Source organism: Macrobrachium nipponense, chromosome 14 (assembly GCF_015104395.2).
Source record: "Macrobrachium nipponense isolate FS-2020 chromosome 14, ASM1510439v2, whole genome shotgun sequence".
In the NCBI taxonomy this organism is placed as follows: domain Eukaryota; kingdom Metazoa; phylum Arthropoda; class Malacostraca; order Decapoda; family Palaemonidae; genus Macrobrachium; species Macrobrachium nipponense.
Window position 1 is genome coordinate 55,829,005 of NC_087207.1, and position 22,960 is coordinate 55,851,964.

The 22,960-nt window shown below is 37.9% G+C and overlaps 2 protein-coding genes across 3 annotated transcripts in view; one reads left to right on the plus strand and one right to left on the minus strand.

The window, feature by feature from the left end:
* LOC135226519 (retinol dehydrogenase 12-like) overlaps window positions 1-22,960 on the minus strand; it is a 248,483-nt gene that overhangs the window by 92,837 nt on the left and 132,686 nt on the right. The window lies entirely within an intron of this gene.
* The window catches only part of LOC135226518 (uncharacterized), a 157,608-nt gene that overhangs the window by 30,333 nt on the left and 104,315 nt on the right, over window positions 1-22,960 (plus strand). For both annotated transcript variants that reach the window (XM_064266143.1, XM_064266142.1), the window contains 2 exons: window positions 11,170-11,343; window positions 17,005-17,199. In XM_064266143.1, coding sequence (XP_064122213.1) covers window positions 11,170-11,343; window positions 17,005-17,199 — 369 coding nt within the window. The remainder of the gene's footprint in view (window positions 1-11,169; window positions 11,344-17,004; window positions 17,200-22,960) is intronic.

Consider the following 22,960-nt stretch of genomic DNA (forward strand, 5'->3'; position numbering starts at 1 on the left):
TTATGAAGATATGACGATAATATATAAGGTAAAAAATGCTTTTATGTATTTCGTTTACGCTTCGTCGCCAATAACAAACAGCAATACTTACGATAATCTATGACAAATAGCGTTTGTAGACTTCATTGTTCAGAGAAGTTATATACGAATACTGCTAAAAAAAATAAGTTCGATTAATTTTAGCCTTAATGTTATTACTACTGTAATATCACTACACTACTATTAAAATTTCTAAAAGTTTATCAAAACAAAAAATGTCGCTTTGAACGCAACCGTATACATAAACCATTTCGTACTTAAAGGTATATGCTTACATTTTGTGGCTGGCCACTCCGACGATAAGTTGAGTGCAATGATGTGGAATTATTCTTCGAATAGGCTATTTATTATGAAGATATGACTATAATATATATGGTAAGAATGGTTTATTACTTTATTGTCAGTTAATATCATAATGTGAATGTTTGTGTATGTTGGTGGTTATAGCACTGCAACTACGCTTAGCCTACCAATGAACGTCGTACATAAACCTTGAATAGGCTATTTATTTCGAAGATAGGACAATAAATATTAGGTGAGAATGGTTTTATTACCTTTATTGTCAGTTAATTAATTCATTATATGAGTCTTTAAATTGAATGTTGGTAGTTATCGGACCACGACCGAGGGTTAGCCTACCGAAAAACATCCATACGCAACACAACAAACCCGTGAGCAGCGATTCATACCAGTGATGTAACATGAGAAACGGTCCAATAAAAAACCCGTGATTAACTGGATCCGTGAATAACTGATCCGTGAATAAGCGATGCCCCACTGTACCTAGAGTTTGAATGCCTCTCCAGTGCTACTGTTTTGGGAACATCCAGTTTGACTTGAACTAGTCGTCTTCGGTATCCTGTTATCGCCGTAGAATTCTCCCTTCGGGAAAACTTCACCTTCACTCTCTTCATTAGAGAATGAAGGTCTGCTTCCAGTCTTTATTTTTGTTTCTCGAATGAAAGAGAATTTAGGCTGGAGGTAGATGTACAGGAACCTACAAATATACTATGTATATTTCTCCCGTGACATGCTTCTGTTATCAGTTGCATTGTCCGAGTAATAGGCACATAACTGTAGTTAACTCTACGGGTATGTGACCGAGACAAATAGTATCTTCTCTTAATTGACCCACAACTCGGGACTGCCCTGCAGGCCTCCCAAGAGTTACTGGTTTCGATTTTGAGATGCTAGTGGTATTGTTGACCAACTGCACCACAACATTTGCATTCACAAATAGGAGGGTTTTTCTCCCCTCCAGTTTCAGTTAAAATGCAAATGCTTGAGCGTATAATTTTTGCGCTCAGTGGTTCGAGCCGAATGCATTCCTTCATGGAATGGAATACCTGGCAACTCAGGATAATAAGTTTAGCAAGAGCTAGCAGTGTATGGCGCTGCCAGCCTGCCTCAGCCAGTACGGCTTGCTCTCTGAGACATTTCAATTGGTATTGTCTCTCTGTTGACGATTGACTACCGATTCGAATACTCTGCCCTGCAATCACAGACTTTGGTCTCTGGTTGGCTTGAATTCTCGCATACGTGTATGACCATCTCTCCTGCATCACCTTTTGCCGTTGTGAGAATTTTCAGACAGAAATATCTCACTAGACTCGTTATCATCTTTCTGTTTACCTCGAGGTAACAGAAGTCTGTAGCCTAGTCTCCCGCTTCATTGCATCTGCCGCTGCAATGACGCAGATTGATATTCTTCTAATAATTTGAGTTTGTCTTCTAATATACATTTCATAATTTGTAAGGTGTACAGTTATTCTTTGTTCAGCCCGAATTGTAAATGAATAACGGAAGACTTCGCCTGTTCCCCGCCCTGCCAGCTCTGCTTCCAAGGTAATAGAAGTGACCTCCCTGATCCAGCCCACCAGAAGCAGTTCTTCAGGCAGTACAATCCCTGTGTTTCAGTACTGAAAGACGCTCCACTTTCATGGCAAACTCCGACTTTCTCACCGAACAGCATTGAAATAGCGGTTTAGCTTTTTCAGTCCTCTGTAAATAACAGGGATTAAAGCCGTTTTCACTGGTTGGTGTCATCGACGGGACTTTTTCTATGTTCAGAATCTTGAGAGTTTACTTCTTTCGATTCAACTGTGAAGACTCGATTCAACTGTGAAGACGTAGTCTACATTCACCTTAGTCATTCACTATCATATAGTATTGTTTCTCCTTAGTTGAGATTCAACTACAATGAGAACTTCTGTCTTGCCATCAGGGATCTCGGTCTCTAGAAGGCAATTGACTATCATCTGATGGGCTCATGCCTTGAGAAAATCATCATCTCATCTCCCAACATCGATGGCGAACAAGATAGACAACTTGTAGGGTTGTTCTCCGCATAACCCTTCAAAAGGTGGTTGTCATGTGGTGGCTACGTCTCAGATGCATGACGGCTCTTGGCTCGCCGCTCACTGAGCACAGTCAGTCAGCAGCTGTTGAAGAGTCCAAGACTGTCATGAGCTACGCTGTGGACTTTTGCATTGGTTGATCCAGATCTGTCATTACATTGTCCTATTGGCATGTTGCTGTACCTATAGAGGATCGGCACCCACCATGGAGTATCAAGTTATGGAGGAGTAATAATAGTTTATATTTGACAACATCTCCAAAGGTTGTGAGAGAGAGAGAGAGAGAGAGAGAGAGGAGGAGAGAGAGAGAGAGAGAGAGAGAGAGAGAGAGAGAGAGAGAAGAGGAGAGAGAGATTGGTGGAAGAATGAATGGGAGTGGTTAGATGGCGGTCGGAAGTAGGTCTGTTGTGGCGCTTTGTGGGAAGTCAATGGAAGTCTGTTACGAGAGTCATAAACAGTGAGGTGTCTGGTCAAGTCAGTGTCTGTTTTGGCAGCGGTTATCCTTTGGTGTTTCGTTGTTTGGGTGTTATTTGATGGATTTTTGGGGTTGTGAAGTAGTTGTGCGTGTGTCTGTCTGGTTGTGGTGAGGTTAAGAAGGTTTGTGGTGCATTTTTCGGTGTCTGTTAGTGGTGGTTGGGGCAGTGTTGGTTTTGGCGGGTTGTTGTACTTCTGTAAGTCGTGTGGTTGTCGTGTTTTTTCGGGGTGTTGGTGTTCATCTGCATTGATTTGTCGGGTTATTGAGTTTTTGTGGGGTTGTGGGTCTCGGGGGCGTTGGTTTGTGCTTGGTTGTCGGCGGTGGTTGTGTCGGCTAGCCTATAGCCTATATCCAGCGGACAGCACAGCCTAGCCCTGAGTAGCAGAAGCCAGAGGTGAGTACCTGTTTGTGTTTTTGTTCTGTATGTAGGTATGGGTCAATTGTCCTGCTGTATTTTGTAGTGTTAAGTGGAAAGTGTGATTGAGGGTGGGTTTAATAGCCAGACAGGTTAAGTTTACGTGGGGAGGTTACTTGTTTTTTTGTGATCCCGCCACAAAGTGTCTTTATCCCCTGCAGAATGCCATTGTAGAAGTGTCCGATGGCGTGTCTTTCTCTGAGTATTATGAGACTGTGAGAGATTCTGCAGTTGGATAGTCCAATGGATGGCTACTTGTCATCACTCTGAAGAATATATCGGACTGGAAGTTAGATAAGGTCTCATTATCCTTCGGGCCTGCCCACAGATCCTTGGAACCTCATTTCCTTGGACCGGTGGTGGACGTTTGCAGGTTGTGTTTTCTTACCCGGCTCCTTCAAGAGGACAAATTGCATCTCGCCTATGGTAAGGAGGTTGCGAGAGTGACTGTCGGGTGATTGATGCGGTAAGCTTACACATAGAGCTCCCTTTCTATGTTTCGTATCAGAATCATAGAAGAAATCCCACTCCTTCCTCTAGCAAGGGGAGGAAGGAGACTGGCAATAATGCAAACCCCTCCCAGAACTTTGCATTAATGCCTCCAACTCTAAATATTCTTCACAGCCCATTTTTGGATGAGTTACGATTCCTCACTCATTTCAAAATGCCCAGAAGTCTGACTCTTGATCATGCAGCTCCTATACTCTGATCAAGTTGTCAGAGGCAGGGCACTCCTCCTCACTCTTACGACCAGGAGGAGTAGCTTAGGTGTGTAGAACTCCAGTCAATTCTAGAGGCTCACTCATATTCCTCCCACCAATCAGTGAGTCTTCCTTATGTAAAGGACCGAGGGTTTGTATATCTTATAGGAACAAATCATAATTTTTAAAAGTAAATTGTTTTTTCCTAACTATACAAACCTGAGGTCCTTTACATATATGCTCACCTCATGCCACCCCTCAATCTGAACCTGGGCCGAAAGGCAAAGTGGAGTGTTCACATCCGGGCAGGCTGGCCTACCCACCTGCCACACGGTAGTTACTGCCTAACCACCTTGTTTAAGAATTTAACAGCCGTAATACCAGCTATGCCGAAAGTAATTCTTTATGTAAAGGACTTCAGGTTTGTATAGTTAGGAAAAATACAATTTACTTTAAAAAATTGTGATATTCACAGTAGCGCTTCTATTGTTTTGTGTAAGTGACATGCCCCGCCCACTTTTGGAGACCGAAAGGAACAACTTAGCAGAGAGTTTCAATTTATTTTCTGCCGGCTCCCAACTAACATCTGGTGTTTTCTACAGTCTACTCCTTTGGTTTTCGGTTTGTTATTTCCTTATTTTGGTGAAGCATTCAAATTTTGGTGTAGCCTTCAAGCTTTAGTTATATTGTTAGCTTTGATTAACTTCTTTGTAGCTTTTATTGCCCAATTGTCAGATTCTAGCTCTTCAAGCATTCAATTCTGCATGGAAGGGTGTAAGACAAGGTTAAAGTCTTCTTATGACTTTCACACTAAGTGTGTTTAAAGTGGGGGGGCAAGACTGCAATAAGAATAGCACTTGCATAGAATGTCAGGATTGGGATGACAAAAATTGGAAGGTATTGAAATCTCATTTAGACAAACTTGAAAGGGGCAAGAAGAGGAAGGTGGCCTCTAGAGCCAGCTTAGAGTCTGTCTAAATCATAGCCTTGTAATTGGGGTAACAGAACCTGTATCCAATCTGTGTGGGAGCCAGCTAAAGTAATTACTTCTTAAGTTTACTTATATAAAAATAATAATAAAATAAAGTTTTATAAATGATTACCAAGTAATTACTGAATCTGAGCCCTCCCTCCTCCCCAGCCTTGGACATTGCCAATAAAATAGAATGAGGCCGTTAGCTGTGACTCCCATGTACCCATGCAGTGGGCGGGGCCTGTCCCGCATTGTGCAATTGACTTGTTGCTGCAAATTTTTTAATTTAGGAATGCTGAATCAAGCATAAAGCATTAGCTAAAGTAATTACTTTATAAGTATATATAAAACTATTTTTATTATAGAAATGTAATTTTTTTTTTTCTCAGGATCACAAATCCTGGAGTTTGACGCTACCTCATCTAGAAGTGCTGGAAATAATATATACAGGTATGACAATTACTTTCTACGATGAGAGTAAACTTTAGGTTGCTGCGGCCTTTGCTATCCAGCCAAAGATGGCAGCGGTGGGATCCAGGACTTGAAGTTGGAGGGTTACTTACGAAGCTATTTTGCATTTGCTTGATATGGAGGCAAAGTACAAGGTTAGTGAGTTCATGGTTCAATTAATTTAAAAATTTGATGAATATTTCACATACAGTATTTGTCTTTTTTATATAAGTACTTACCAAAGTAATTACATAGTTATTGGTTTCTAACCACAGCAGCTTTAAAATTCAAAATTAGCACGTCGGCGCTTCTGTTGTTTATGTGTAGGTGACAAGATCCCATCCACTTTCAGGGACTAAGAGGAACAACTTAGCAGAGAGCTCAATTAGTTTCCTGCTGGCTTCAAAAGAAAATGAAAAACGGGAATTGGAAGAAAAAACCCTAATAAATATCAAGCAAAACCCCAAACTATTATACACATACACGAAAAAGATGAATAAAAGAAGAATAGAAATTGGCCCTCTAAGATTTTTGAAGGGAGATTAACGCAATGAAACAAAAAAAAGGAAAATAATGCAACATATTGGCAGAAACGATATATAAGAGAGAATTCACCCCTAGAATAGATAATGAAGATAATGATATAGAAGTAAGGGACGAAAATAGTGAATATTTAGCTGACATAGATATTAATGAAGCTGATATTGTGAGGATATTAATGAAATTAAAAATGGAGCTGCAGCAGGACCTGATGGAGTTCCTGCTATTTTGTTAAAGAAAGTAGTTCATTCTATCGCAAAGCCACTTGCAATATTATTAAGACAAAGTGTAGATACAGGCAAGATCTATGATGAGCACAAATTAGCATATATTACCCCTACTTTCAAAAGTAGATCAAGACTAGAGGCTAGTAATTATAGGCCTGTGAGTCTAACATCACTTATTATGAAAGTGTATGAAAGGGTAATGAAGAAAAATATTATGAAACATTTAATAAAAAATAACTTGTTTAATATAGGACAACATGGTTTCGTACCCGGAAAAAGTACACAAACCCAACTGTTAGTCCACCGTGAGAACATATTAAAAAATATGAAAAGCAGAAATGAAACAGAATTGTGGTTTATGCTAGACTTTGGCAAAAGCTTTTGACAAGGTAGACCATAATATATTAGCAAAGAAAATTAGAAAACACAATATCGTGGATAAAGTAGGAAGATGGTTAAAAGAATTTTTACAACAACAGAAACAGATAGTTATTGAAAAACGATGAGAAAATTCGGATGAAGCCAAGGTAATATCCGGTGTGCCACAAGGTACGGTGTTAGCTGCAATACTGTTTGTTATTATGATTGAAGACATAGACAGTAATGTTAAGGATTCGGTAGTGAGTAGTTTCGCTGATGACACAAGAATAAGTAGAGAAATTACATGTGATGAAGATAGGAACGCTCTACAAAGAGACCTTAACAAAGTATATGATTGGGCAGAGGTAAATATGGATGGTATTTAACTCTGATAAATTTGAATCAATAAATTATGGAGACAGAGAAGGAAAGCTATATGCATATAGGGGACCTAATAATGAGACAATCACAAAAAAGGAAGCAGTTAAAGACATTGGTGTGATGATGAATAGGAACATGTTATGCAATGATCAAATAGCAATTCTGTTGGCAAAATGTAAAGCAAAAATGGGAATGTTGTTACGGCACTTCAAAACAAGAAAAGCTGAACATATGTTCGTAGTCCACTTGAATATTGCAATATGATATGGTACCCACACTATCAAAAGGCTATTGCACAAATAGAGAGCGTACAAAGGTCCTTTACAGCTAGAATAGAAGAAGTTAAGGACCTTGACTACTGGGAAAGACTACAATCCTTAAAATTATATAGTCTAGAAAGGAGAAGAGAACGCTACATGATAATTCAGGCATGGAAACAGATAGAAGGAATAGCAGAAAACATCATGGAACTAAAAATATCAGAAAGAGCAAGCAGAGGTAGATTAATAGTGCCCAAAACTATACCAGGAAAAATAAGGAAAGCACACAGGACATTAATCCACTACGCACCAGCATCGATAATGCAGCGTCTATTCAATGCGTTGCCAGCTCATCTGAGGAATATATCAGGAGTGAGCGTAGATGTGTTTAAGAATAAGCTCAACAAATATCTAAGCTGCATCCCAGACCATCCAAGATTGGAAGGATGCAAAATATACCGGAAGATGTACTAGCAACTCTCTGGTATGACATTAGAGGTGCCTCACACTGAGGGACCGTGGGGCAACCCGAACAACATGTAAGGTCTGTAAGGTCTCTCTCTCTCTCTCTCTCTCTCTCTCTCTCTCTCTCTCTCTCTCCTCTCTCTCTCTCTCTTTGCCACACAAGATAATGTGTCATAGTGGTAACTCCCTCCCTCTCTTTCGCTGGAAGCGTTTATAAGTATTTTTTGAGAGAACAGAGAGATAAACACTCTCTCTCTCTCTCTCTCTCTCTCTCTCTCTCTCTCTCTCTCTCTCTCACCGAGATGAAAGAATTTTTATGGTACTAGTATGTAAAATGTTTATTGATAATTTCAGTTATTTAATAATAATAATAATAATAATAATAATAATAATAAAACTGTAATTACAAAATTCATAGTGGTAGTATTTTAAAAAGATGAAAATGACCTTTCCATTTCACTTGTAAGGATAACTCCTCTTTCTTACTGATATGAGAGAATTTTTATGGTAGATGCACGTGTTTATTTTATTTTCAAATAATGATAATAATAAAAATAAAGTAGTAATAATACGATAACTAATTTCAAATGAAAATTCTTCCCTTTGTCTTTTTCTGTATCATTTCCCCTACCTTCTCATAACTCCAGTGACGCTCGGAGCTGGGAAGTTGTTAACAATGCCATACAATGGTCAACGAATTTAATGGTTTTATGTAATCTCTCTCTCTCTCCCTCTCTTCTCTCTCTCCTCATTCTCTCTAATCTCTCACTCCTCGTCTCTCTCTCTCCTCTCCTCTCTCTCTCTCTTAATGAGATGAGATAATCTTCATGGACATGTATGTAATAAGTTTATCATTAATATTTTCCAATAATAGTACTACAACTGTAAGTACAAAATTCATATGTGAGTATTTTAGATACAATAATCATTCCATTTCTCTCCTTTAAATACTGTAAGGACAATCTCTCTCTCTCTCTCTCTCTCTCTCTCTCTCTCTCTCTCTCCTCTCTCTCTCTCTCTCTCTCTCTCTCCACAAGATATTTGTCATAGTGGTAACTCTGTCTCTCTTGGCTGCAAGTGTTATACGTACGTATTAAGTATATACCTTTAAGGCTACTAATGTTTAGGATTACTTTGAAATTATATTAATACAATCTCTAAGATTAATACAGTAATATGATACTAATTTAAGGTAAATTTGATGCAGGATGTTACATAAGGTATACATTTGGTGTTTCTATTTCTTCCTTCTTTTATCTCTCTCGCTCTCAGCAAAAGAATTAATAGACAGACAAACATAATTGCAGAGTCCTCTCTTTCTCTCTTCTCTGGAGAAATATATGTATTTATGGGAGGGGAAAAAGTTGCCTACAGATGTTCATTTCAAATCTATTGAAATCGTAAGGAGTTGTATCTCTCTCTCTCTCTCTCTCTCTCTCTCACTCTCTCTCTCTCTCTCTCTCTCTCTCTCTCTCTCTCTCCTATTGGCTGTTTATATATTTCTAATGGTAAAATGTTTAAGATGACTTTCAAATGATATTAATAATACCAATTCAATGGTATATTTGATGTAGGATAATACTTTAAGTAGACATTTGGTATTTGTGATTTCACATACATTTGTTTCCCTTGTAAAAAGAAAATGGATGTCTCAAATAGTAACAGTATGAAAGAAAACATGCATGACTGAATACTTATGGGGGGACTGAATTATTTTCACATACGTAACTAAGTCATGCAGTACGTACATAGTATGTATTTATGTATAACCATTAAATGTAAGATTTACTTTAAAACAGCATTAATAATATTTCAAAGATTAATATGAACCATATTAGGATATTTTATGTATATTTGATGAAGGATGGTCTTTTTAGGGATACTTATGTGTTTGCATGTTCAGGATAGGAGTTTATGAGCATTTTTAGAGGGGTTCCAAACATTCGTGGATTCTTAACTATTCGCAGGGGGGTCTGGTACGCATCCCCTGCGAATACGGGGCGACCACTGTAATAGTAAGTTTAATCAAATTAAAGGATATCACATAACGAAAATAATTCTCTCTCTCTCTCTCTCTCTCTCTCTCTCTCTCTCTCTCTCTCTCTCTCTCTCTGAGATGTATGTTTTTTGTATGATTAGGGCCATAAATCACCAAGTTTCAGTTAATGGCGATTTTTGCTTATCAGGACCCTGCCAAAAATGGTACCCTTTCCGATAACCAGGCACTGCCTTTAACTATATGATTGGAGCCCACCCACCTCCCCTCGCATGGACATTAGAATACAAAATAAATTGAAGCTCTCTGCCAGGTTGTTCCCTCTCTAAGCCCTGGTAGTAGGTGGGGCATTTCAGCTACACTGTAACCGAAACTAGCGCTATCATAAATTTTTCAATTGTTAGGCTGCTGTAGGTAAGAAGCTCTTAGCTATATAATTACTGGGTAAGTATATACAAAACCTTATTTTATTATAGAAATATCATATCATATACAAAAAACATACATCTCTGTAAAAGAGAGAGAGAAAAAGACTACTATTATTATAAAAATGCCATTTGTTCTATTCCCTGTCCATTTCTCCCAAACCAAATGTTCCCTCCCCATGATCCTACTGGAATTTTCACGATTATATCCAGTGTCTGTTTAAATCACTGCCAATTACTAATCTTTCTTCTAAGTTTGTTGATGTCATAATTCCATCCATCTCTCTCCAGAACATGATCTTTTGTTTCTTCATCACATCTCGCTTGTGGGGCACATGCGCTTACTATATTCAGACTATGCCCCAACGGCACAGCTTTATTTTCCTTTTCACCTCTAAAAAATTTCTTTCATATCCTTGCTTTCCACTTCCTCCCACATTGGCACCACTATAAAATATCTTTTATCTACAGCCAATCTCAAGTGGTGTTTTGTCAAACCACTGCCAGTCTCCCATGATTTGTTTCCTCTCCATCTTGTCCATGTACGTGTAATATGTCCACCTTTCTTCTCCATAATGTCTACCACCTACCCTACTTTGGCTGCCCATACTGCCAATGTTCAGAGTCCCAGTTCTCAACACTTGAACTTTCTTTTAAAAAAAAATTGGGGGAGGGGGGTGGCCCTGTCTTTCAGATCTTAAGTGTTCCTGGTCACCATGCATTTTTTCAGCAGTTGTTTCATGGTCAGATGCTTGTTCTGCCACCAACCCTCACCATTTACCCAGGCTTAGGACTAGCATGGAGTAGTGCTGGCTTTCACCCTCCTATGGCTGTTTTTCAAGATATCTACTGATATCCGACTTTAAAACCTCAATATAACGACCCCTAATGCAGCGTAGTGACCTGGCAAGCTAGTCTAGCGCAGGTGTGCTTTTGCTCTACTACTAATCTTTGTGGTGTTTGTGCTGTGCTGCATTTTGCCTTTTTGGATGATTGAATCTGTATTCATTTATTGGCAGGCTTTTATGTAATATGTAATGAATATCATGCTAATCTGTATAATTATCGATTGTTTTATTTTCATTTTATTATTTTTCTTCAACAGAATGGAGATGTTGGGACCCATCAGTTTAATGTGACAAGTTTGGCCATAAGGTATGAAGAGGGCAATCTGGATATAAAAGAATTATCAAGGGTTTTGAAAGTGTGTCCAAAATTGACAGCTCTTGGAATTCATCATACAAGAAATATTCATGATGACTTAAGTTTACTTACTAGGGTAAGAGAAATTGTGATTCGTTTTTGTTTGATAATTCTTTTGCCAAAAACATAAAGTTCCCTACTATGACTGCATCTAGAATTTAACTGTACTGTTGACTCGAAATTGAAAGTGGCTCAGTATCAAATGCTTTCAGAAGATAACATGCTTGTGTGGTAGAACTGAACACAAGAGTACCATTCAACAACATCTGGATAGTCTTGTGCTTGTTATAGATCTTGCAAACACGTTATATATTTGTTCTTTTTATTGAAAGTAATTCATGTTGTTGAAGTTCAGTATTTCCTTGACAAGAAACTTGTTGGCATTTCTTGGTTTTGTATAATTAATAGTACTTCTTGATGTCAGATTTTAGGACTCCCAACATATTGTTTGGGCTAAGGATGGAATTAGGTACCATGCCCTAATGCTTTTAGACTTTTTATTTGTCGTAAAATGCTGTGATTCTCTAGTTTATGAATATTTATTCTCGTTTATCAGATTTTAAATCTATCAAATTCAAGGAAAAATTGCAAGGAAACTAATATGGTTTATGTCAGCAAAATATAAACAAAATGAATGGCTTTTAAGCTATGATTTGTATTCATAGTCACTATTTAAGTTTTATTTTAGTAACATACCAAGTAATTACATTGCTGTTATTTCCACTCATGCGATAGCTCAAAATTTAAAAGCTGCGCCTGCGCGTCCGTTGATTTTTTTGTAGGCGGCAGCCCCTCCCACTATCAGGGAACAATAGGGAACAACACAGCAAAAGAGCTCAGTTCATATCTGCCAGCTCTCTAGTAAAGTTGAGGGTTTGCAGCAGCCCTATTTTGAATTCTCTCATCAGTCTTTTCATTTTATCTCAGGATTTGGTGAAGTAGGTTTTTATAACCAGCTTAGTTGGACTTCATTGTGACTTCTTGATGTCTGATTCCATTTCTTCGAGTATTAGGTACTGTCAGGAGGGGCGTAACAACAGATTTACTTAATATATTTACGACTCCCGCACGATCTGTAGGGTACATTATTGTTCGAAAGGGAATGCTTCCGATGAATGTGACGACTGTAGCGAAAAACGATGGCAGGTTTTGCAGTCCCATCTTGACAAACTTGACAGGGATAGGAAGCAGAAGGCAGCAGTTAGAGCAACAGTTAGGGCACATGGCCTTGATTCTGCTCGTAACCTTAGTGCTGAAAATGTTCCATCCATACCACCTTCACCCTGTCCAGTATTGTCTCCTTTCTCCAGTCCTCCTACTTTTGTACCACCTATTCCTGTATCTGGCTCCCATGCCTCTAACCCCAATGACATTGCCAATCTTGAGGATAGAAGCGATTGTGATTTTAGATTGATGGTAAGTTCTATGGCGGAATTAGAAAGTGTAATGGCAGTGGAGGATGTGACTGCCCATCCCACCAGCTCTCCTAGACAAAGGTCACTGTCATACTCCCCCGATCTTGAGAGAAGATATGCTGGAGGTCCAGTAAGTGGTCTGGGCGCCGCCTCTCGGCCTTCAACCCTCCTGCAGCGCTTGGCCTGACCTGCAGTAGTATTGTTCTCCCGAATGTTCGGACTCTCAACAGTATTTGGCACTCTGGCCCCAGAGCTCTAAGAAGCTCTCGTCTTCCAGGCACCACTTGCCTTTAGGCCTTGAGATATTACATATACAGGACTGCCAAAATTAGAGGACTGTCCAATAATATTTGGTGCTCAGTCAAAAATCCATCCCGCACCCTGTCTAAGAACGCATTGTCGTTTTTCCTTTGGGATCTCATTATGGAGGGTATTTGGCAACGCCAAACAACTTTCACTTCCTTTTATTTAAAAGCTGTTGCCCATAGATCCTGGGACACTTTTTCCTTGGGTCTAGTGGTGGCAGCCCAGCAAGTGGTATAGCTCATCCGGTACCCCTGGCAGGTCAGTTTGTGTCTAGCCTAAGATGAAGGTATGAAAGTAGAATGAATGGGATGACTGGTCTTTCTTCTTTACTACTTTCTTTCTACTCCTTTACCTACGGGCAGTATGAAGGAGAGTAACATCATAAGCTGGAACGGGCTAGATGCAGGTGAGGTGGTCAGCCATACTGTAAAGATAATCTAGAGTATAGTATACTTTTCAGTAGCAACACACTCCTCTCAGTAATAGGGAAGAGAGGGGTGATAATAGATCCAGATACAAGGGGCAAGAGTGGTTTAGGAGCATGGAGTGTTCTCCATCTTCCATAATGTAATAAACCATGGCATTGTACAAGCAACCCCAGCTGATGGGAAAACCAATAGATTCTCATATCTTTGGTTCAAGGGTTAATAGTCCATTGTCTTGGAATACTCCTACTATTCGGAAATGGATAAAGGTGGCAAACTCCCAGTCGGTTAAAGAGACTTACCTCCCACCAATAAGTAAGTCTATCCTAATGTAAAAACCGAAGGTTTGTTTCGTATAGGAACAAATGACAAATTTGTAACTAATTTGTATTTTTCATAACTAACAAACCTGAGGTCTTAACAGGTAAAGGCCCACCTCGAACCACCCCTCTAGCAGTCTAAACTGGGTTGGAAGAGTAACTGGTGGATCATGGAACGCCAAGGGCATTCTGGGTAATACATGCTCCGTGACCTGGTATGGATGCCAATAGTCCCTGGATCTCACAAGTTTAATTTTAATTCTACCGGTTTCCAGGTTGGCGCTAGTATTATCCTAATGTTAAGACCTCAGGTTTGTTATTTATGAAAAATACAAATTAGTTACAAATTTGTCATTTTTCCCTGTATTTCATGCTCTAATTTACCTAAAATGATGGTCCCAGTGGCTAGACATGTTTTTGGGTACAAGAAATTCATTTATGCCATTCAAAAATCATTTCTGGTATTCAAAGCCTTGCCAAATCATATTTCTATGGTGATTTACGCACTATGCCTAGTGTTATGTGTGAAATTTCATATTTGTGGTGTAAGGTTTCAAGTAATTTACACTTTATTTAGAAACTAAAGTTCCATTCTATCTCATGGAATATTCATTGTAATCAAAGTTCAGGCATTGTGGACGGCAAACACCAATTTACAGATTTCTCTAAAACTTGCAAATTTTTCTCTGAACATGCTATGCATATATTTAAAGCTTCAATTGTGGAAATTATATGTTCCCACAAAGACTTTCTTCTGGAAAGCTACAGTCTCAAAATCTAGTGCAAAGGACACCTTTCTGTTTGCAAGAACAGGAATCCCGGGTATATTTTTACACCCGCAGCAAACAGTGTATTCCTCTGGCAAAGGGTTGTGCCCAACAATAGGAACTAGCAACTCATTATCCAGCACATACCCAAATGATTTTGGATCTGGCTTGTCAGCAGCAGTATTAAACACAAAGCATTTCCTCAGTTACAATGCATGCTCTAAGGATGTGAGCCTTGATCGCTTCACAAGTTGGAGGCAATTCATTGCTTCCCTTTTTTTGGAAATACAGTAAGACTGCAACTCATTCATTGTCAGAACTGCTGTACCTTTCTTGAGAACTTGAACCAGGTATGCCTCAGCTTTTGCCAAACTCTCAAACAATTTTGGCTCATAAATGTAGTGGCCGAACTCAGCCAAAAATTGCTATGAGTTTGCCTTGAGAGCAGCTGGTTTTGTTCCAACTTTGCTGGGATAGTCACTTCCAGTCAAATACTGAACTGCAGGTAACACAGAACAGAGTGAACCAAGCTGTACAGCCATGGTATGAATAGGTGAGAACCTTGTTGAGTCACTAACACCACATGTGACCCACAATTGCTGGAGACCATTGGCTTGAAGGATGGAGAAATTATTAAAGGGAGCATGATGACATTACTGTATAGTGAATGTACTAATACGTGGCCAGTGTTGTACTTCAGGAAGTTTGCAACATGCAGAGCAATTCTTTCATCAGCTTCCTCCTTGTGGGAATGAGGTTAAGACATTTCCACTACTTTTGTATTGATTGTGGACTTGCATGGATTCTCATGTTTTTTTTTTTTTTTTTTTTTTTTTTTTTTTTTTTTTTTTTTTTTTTTTTTACCAGCCACCGCATGGATTCTCTTTTTTTTTTTTTTATTACCAGCCACCACTTGCTGTGCATTTGTCAGAGAAACAGCTACTGCCTCATGCAACAGGACTTGCAGCTTCAGCTTGTTCTTTGAAGACCCCCACTGGAAGAGGTGTGTCTCCAAGCACTTCACTTATTTCTGTTGGACCTTGTGTTGATCGTCGTTTCCTTCCGCAGTAGTGTAATTACTACTTGGTAATTTACCTATATAAAAATGACATTTTTATAATAAAGTTTTTATATACATGGTAAGTAATTACATGATCAGAGACCTCCCTACTCCCCTCTCATGGACATAAAGGGCATAAGTTAATTGAGCTCTTTGGTTGTGTTGTTCCCTATTGTTCCCTGATATTGGGCAGGGCTGTCACCTACTCAAAATCAATAGACATGATGGCATGTCTTTTAAATTTTGAGCTGCTGCATGAGTGGAAATAATAGCAATGTAATTACTTGAAAGATAACTATTTTATTATAGAAATGTCATAATTTATTTTAAACATCATTGGTAATGAAATTTTCAAAGGAAAAAATCTCAAAATGTGATATTCTTTCTCAAAGTACTCTCCTTACTTTTTTGTTTTTCCTACAGTGCTGATACACCAAGTTTACAATATTGCTTAAAAGCACTCCATTCATTTAAATCATGTCTCACACAATTTCTTAATTTCTTCCATTTTTCTCCTTGTTTCACCTTTCACCAGGGTAGTAAAAGAATTTATTGATAGCTCCAATATAGATATCATCATCAATTGATACAGTGCTTTTAGTGTCCTGATTTTTAGTTATCAGGCATTGATTGTAAGTTATGGAAAGGATAGAGATAGCTTTACTTCAGGTAGCAATAGATTCTAGATTTCCAGAACCTCATTAACAGTGCGACCTCCCTATGCTCTCATTCCTTTATTCACATCTATAATTCAAATATAGTCTTGTGTATGACATCACAAAGATAAAATTTGGTAAGGGTATTTTGGCAATGCTAGATGCTTACACTAAGGGTACTGTTGTACTTCATCAGTGTGAATTTTGTGCCTGATAAGCCCTTTGAAGATGGTTGCATTGGCTGCATGTATTCTGCATTTGTAATTCATGTATCCTAAAAGCTATATCAAGTATGCTTGTAGATGTGACTTTGTTTTTTTTCGTAATCACATCTTCAAGTACCTCTTGGTCATTGACCATTGTCATCTTCCCTCTTCTTACTTCTGAATTACCCACTATGAACAGGGTGTAACTCTTGACTTTTTTGACTGATATTGGTTTTTATGGGGTGTTGAGCTATTGAAAGATTTAGTTTTCTTACTTTTTAAGGCTATTTTTGCATTGCTGGCTTTGTAGTATCTATGATTTGTAAACTTTGAAATACTGAACTTGAAAAATTTTCATTCAGGTACTACACTTAAAATTAATATTTTTAAAAAATATTAATTAACCATGTTAAAAAGATTTTGGTAAATAAATTATTCTCCCCCAGTAAATTATTGAGCATATACGTATATGTAGTTTTGACTCGAGTGAAAACCCACATGATATCTTATGACCCTCACAAGTCAAAAGCGATTGTCCTTTCGCTGATGTAAAACTAGAAAAGTTGTTTTCTTTTCCAACAGATGTTACCAATGAGCTCTATAAAGAAGTTAACACTGGATGCATCTGCACTGACCGATCTTGAACTGAGTGTCCTGATAGCATCAGCGAAACAATTAGAACATTTAACGTTACAAATGACCCCTCAGTCTATTTTTAATTATAATCTTCCCAAACTTCCGTACATCGTGAATGAAATGGACAGGGAGGAGTATAAGGTGAGTTTTAGCTCTACTCTACTATAATTATTATATTCTTGTTTAAAGATATGAACAAGCTAAATTTAAGAATTTGTAAATTAAAGACATTACAGTAAAACCCCGAACTTACTTGAGGTTAGTTTCCAGACTCCATTGCACAAGGGTAATTTCCACGTAAGTTTGGCATGGTATCCAAAAATACTGGTAAATGCTTACTTCTAGAGTTTGAACATTAAATATGACCCTAATCATGCTATCTAAATATTAAGCTAACTTTTAAATGAAATTAAAGTAACTATAATTTCATATAAAAGTTAGCTCCTCAATACATTACCCATAAAAAAAAAAATTCTTTATTCTGTCTCTCTTTGTTTCTGAAATTCCTTTTCATGAACAAACAGTGCTTTTTATTTGGACTAATACAACTCTTAGATATGTGTCTGTTTTAGAAAGGCATTTACAGTTCTAGAAGGTGAAGGTAAAAATAGATCAAAACTTTTAAATGAAATTAGTTACTGAAAGAAGAGTTATTAACTCAGCATATGATTTATATTTCTTTGGTTTTATGCCCTTGTATTAATTTTTTCTTCTTTCTATTCCATTAATCGGATTATGTTGGTTCCTTGTATTCTGCTGGAGAGGGAAATTTTATTCAGATTCCCTCCTTTTCAATGTGGTTAATCGGTCTAGATAAATTGTATTAAGGTAATTTTATTAATATGGAATTTTTATGCTAAAATCAATATTAATAATACTTACCTGTATAATTTATCTTGTCTGCCTATCACAACTAATTTTCAAAGGAAGGTTTGTAACTGTCAAACGTCAGTGTTGCCAACTGGCGGACAGAATAGGAGTTAACAGGGTTGCCAGTGTAATAAATTTTGGCGCAGTTTTCGGGGATTTAGGGCTAGATAAATTATACAGGTAAGTATTATTAATATTAGTTTTATAAAAATTCCATTTTTTCATTGAGTGTTTTAAAACTGATAAACTTTGTTTGAAGACAGTTTTATTTTTCATAATTGGTGTGCATTGTTTTTACTGAAAGAAGTTAGCAGTTGTTTTTGGTCACCATGGCTTCTACAGCTGTTGGTAAAAATTATGTCAGTAAGGTTGTGACTAAAACTATCATTGTTCATAAGCGAACAATCCCTCGGTCTTAACAATAGGATAATTCCTAGCGCCTAGCTGGATCCAGTAAAAAGGTAGATGAAAGCAAGGAATCTTGTGGTATCTGGCAATGCATGTGTAGATCGGGTGAAGAGTGGTCAAACGCCGAACATCTACGCCAGTCTTTCTTTACCCCCTTGGGACGAGAGTTGGGTTTTTCCTCTTTTGGCCTTTTTCCCGGTGTTTGCCCGTTTCGTTCCTTTAGTGTGTTTGTGTGTTTTTACCTAATATTATGGCTTCTTCTGCTCCTTCTCAACGTCAGCGTTGGTGCCCCGGAATTCCTGGATTCCCGTGTTCTTGTTTCATGGCTTCGTCAGCGACGGACCCTCACATCACTTGCAGTAGGTGTCGTTCCAATTTTTGTACAATTACGAATCCTTGTACGGAATGCCGGGCATGGCCTTTGGAGCAGTGGTGGAAGTTTTATGGTAAGGTAAGAGGGAACGTCGGAGAGTCTCCACTCTTCCTTCTTGGAAGGGCTTTACTCCTATTCCCGATGTTTCGTCTTCCGCAGTAGTCAACCCCCATAGTAGCGTTGCCCCTGCTTCTCCTTCCATTTCTTCCATTGATTCGTCGATGGAAGTATCGGGAGGTCGCCAGGGTATTATTTGTAATGTAGCCCCTGATTATATATTGTATAATTGTTATTGGTATTTATGCATTGTTGAAATATGGTGGGTGTCCCATATATGGACAGCATATGGTCGATTCTAGAAGGTGTCTGTTGATGTATTTAACCCTTAAACGCTGATTGGACGTATTATACGTCGACATAAATTGTCTGTTGGGTGCCGATTGGACATATTGTACGTCGATATAAAAAGTTTTTTTAAAAATTCGCGGAAAAATACTTTTGAAATACATGCCTTGGGGGATGCTGGGAGCTCACGGATCAAGGCGTTGTTTTGTTTACAATTGTTACCCAGGGGCGCAAGCACGAATTTCTTTCTTCTCACACTAAAAAACATCAGCGACACATCTCAGAAATTATTTCGTTACTTTGACATAATTTTTGCACCATTTTATATTAGCCGTTACATGGAGTATTGTATATGAAAATGTGCGCAATTTCATGTCGAATACAACAAAAACAACTCATGGTTGTAGCTTTCATCAGTTTTGAAATATTTTTATATAAATAACGATAAGTGCCAAAATTTCAACCTTCGGTCAACTTTGACTCTACCGAAATGGTCGAAAACTCTTATATTCTAGTAATATTCAATCATTTACCTTTATTTTGCAACAAATTGGAAGTCTCTAGCACAATATTTCGATTTATGGTGAATTTATGAAAAAAACTTTTTCCTTGAGTCGGCACGGTAACTCTTCCGAAAAATCATAAATTTTTTCGTCCGATTGTCGTAATGTTTGCACCATTTTAAATTAGCCGTTACATAAAGTTTAATATGTGGAAATGTGCGCAATTTCATGTAGACTACAACAAAAAACAATCCATGGTTGTAGCTTTTATCAGTTTTGAAATATTTTCATATAAATAACGATAAGTACCAAAATTTCAACCTTCAGTCAACTTTGACTCGACCGAAATGGTTGAAAAACAGAATTTTAAGCTAAAACTCTTACATTCTAGTAATATTCAATCATTTACCTTTATTTTGCAACAAATTGGAAGTCTCTAGCACAATATTTTGATTTATGGTGAATTTATGAAAAAAAAAACTTTCCTTACGTCCGCGCGGTAACTCTTCCGAAAAAAATCTGAAATTTTTTCATCCGATTGTCGTAATGTTTGCACCATTTTATATTAGCCGTTACATAAAGTTTTATACATGAAAATGTGCGCAATTTTATGTAAAATACAACTAAAAATAATTGAAGGTTGTATCTTTTCTCATTTTCAAAATATTTGCATATAAATCACGATAAATAGAAAAAAAACACGTTTGGTCAACTTTGACTCTACCGAAATGGTCGAAAAACGCAATTGTAAGCTAAAACTTACAGTCTAGTAATGTTCAGTCATTTATCTTCATTTTGAAACAAATTTGAAGTCTCTGGCACAATATTTAGATTTATGGTGAATTTAAAAAAAAAAATTTCCTTCCCTCCGCACGCGGATTCTCCGCTGCAAATCTCCGAAATGCGTATGTCGCATTCTCGTAATATTTGCTCCATTTCATAATAGGCGTTTCATAGAGTTTTATGTATGAAAATTTGCGCAATTTCATGTAGAATACAAAAAAAAATAATTGAAGGTTGTAGCTTTTCTCATTTTTGAAATATTTGCATATAAAAAAAATATATAAAAAAATTCGACATTCGGTCAACTTTAACTCGTCCGAAATGGTTGAAAACTGCAATTGTAAGGTAAAAATCTTACAGTATAGTAATATTCAATATTACTATACTGTAATATTGAAGGCACATGCTGGTGGTGTGGGGTTGGTAAGGGAGAGCTCTCTGTCTGGTAGGAGTTTTTGGGTCGTAAGTCTTGTTGTGCTGTTGTTCTAAGGTGATTTCTGGAGTATACTGATGTTAGAGAAAGCGTACAGGTGGGTAGATTATTCATTTGTGTAATTAAAAGGGGTTAGGCTAGGCTAAAATTCAAACTGGTAGCAGAGCGTGGTTGATCAAAGATGCCTGGATCCGACAGTAAAGAAAGGGAGACTACTAGATGGAGAAGGGAATGTCCTAGGTTTAGCGGGATACAAGAAGAAAACAAAGAATGGAAAGGTCAAGCCGAAGATTGGCTATTGTTGTATGGAGAAGATACAAAATACCCGGCGATAGAAATGAGAATGAGCTTAAAAAGGAAAGCCCGAGAGCTAGTGGAAGCATTAGATAGAGATAAACTTACTGGTACAGAGGGTCCAAAGTTAATCCTAGAGAAACTAGATAAAGCCTATCTAAAAGACTCGGTAATGGAGAATTACGGCAGAATAAAAAGATACCTTCTAATAAGAAGAGAATTAGTGAAAAGATGGCCGACAATTTAATTAGATACGAGAAGGCAGCATCTGAGTGTGAAAGAGCAATGGGGAAAGGCGTGCTTGAAGGGGAAGTCAAGGTTTATCATGTAATAGAGCAAGCAAATCTCACGGAAAATCAAAAACAAATGGTATTATCGGCTTGTGGGCAAGAAAAGTTAGAGTACAAAACAGTGTCGCAAACAATGAAAAGACTATTTGAGGGATTAGGGACTAAAGAGGAATGGGAATGGTGGGGGTCGTCAGAAGGCAATGCCAGTTCTGGGAGAGGGAGGGAAAACCAGAGATATCGGGGAAGATGGAACCGAATTAGGGGTGGTAGAAATCCTATAAACAAAGAAGGGAAGGTAACAGTATGTGCAATATGCAGCTCGGAATGGCATTGGGCTAGGGATTGTCCTCAGAATTTTCATAATAGGAAGAAATCTGAAACAAGACTAGAAGAGAATAAGCTGAAAACAGAAACTGGGACAGAAGAAGAAGAGGTTTATGTAGGAGAAGTTAACAAAATAGTGGAAGAGTCGTGGGAGGTGGTTGATGCAATTTTGGACACAAGGTGTAAATCAACAGTTTGCGGGGAATTGTGACTTGCGCGTATTGTCATGGATTTGAGTCAGGAAGAGTTGAGGAGAATGAGGGACATTAAGACACAGTCTAATAAAGTGTTTAATTTTGGTGGACATCTTATAAGTCCAAAGGAATAATAGAAATACCTGTGATACTAAAAAACCGAAAGTTTTATTTGAAGACAGAAATTCTGCAGGGTGATATATCCTGGCTGATAGGTAAGCAAACCATGAGTAAAATGGGTATGACCCTAAATTTGAAGGAAAATTGTCATAAGAGAAGTATTGGGAGGAATGAAAGTAGAGTTAAGAGAAGACGAACAGGGTCATTTAAGAGTACCTATAAGGAGGAGGAAGGTAGAAGAATTATTACTGGAGGGTTGGAAGGGAAAGAATCTGAGGGAAATTAAGAACACAATGAAGAAATTACATTTACAGTTTGGTCATGGAAGTGGATAAAATATGGAAGCTAACAGAGGAAGCACAATGGAGTAATGGGTTAATCGAAAAAGAAAAATAGGAAATAAGAAAGTTACTAACGGAACTGATTGAAAATTGTGAGTTTTGTAAAAGATACAAAAGAAACCCCACCAAACCAGTAGTAGGCTTTTCTTGGAGTAAAACGTTCAATGAAGTTGTAGCGATGGATGTGGGAGAGATAGAAGAGAGAAAGTTCTTGGTAATAGTGGATATGGCAACGAGGTATTGTCAGGTCTGTTGGATAAAAGATAAGAAACCAGAAACTATAATAAAGACACTTTTTGAGTGCTGGTTTGTTACATTTGGAGCACCCTCCAAAATATTGTCAGATAATGGGGGAGAATTTCAAAATGAAAAAGTAAGGAGGATGGCAGAAAGATGGAATATTAAAGTATTAGCCACAGCTTCAGAATCTCTGTGGAGCAACGGATTATGTGAAAAGACCATAGGCATTATCAAGGGAAGTGTAAGAAAGATGATGGAGGAAGAGAAAGTAGATTGGTCCATAGCATTGAAATGGGTAGTGAGTGCTAGGAACTGCTTAATGAATAATGGAGGTTTCTCTCCCAACCAATTAGTATTTGGAAAAAACCCTTCACTGCCTAACCT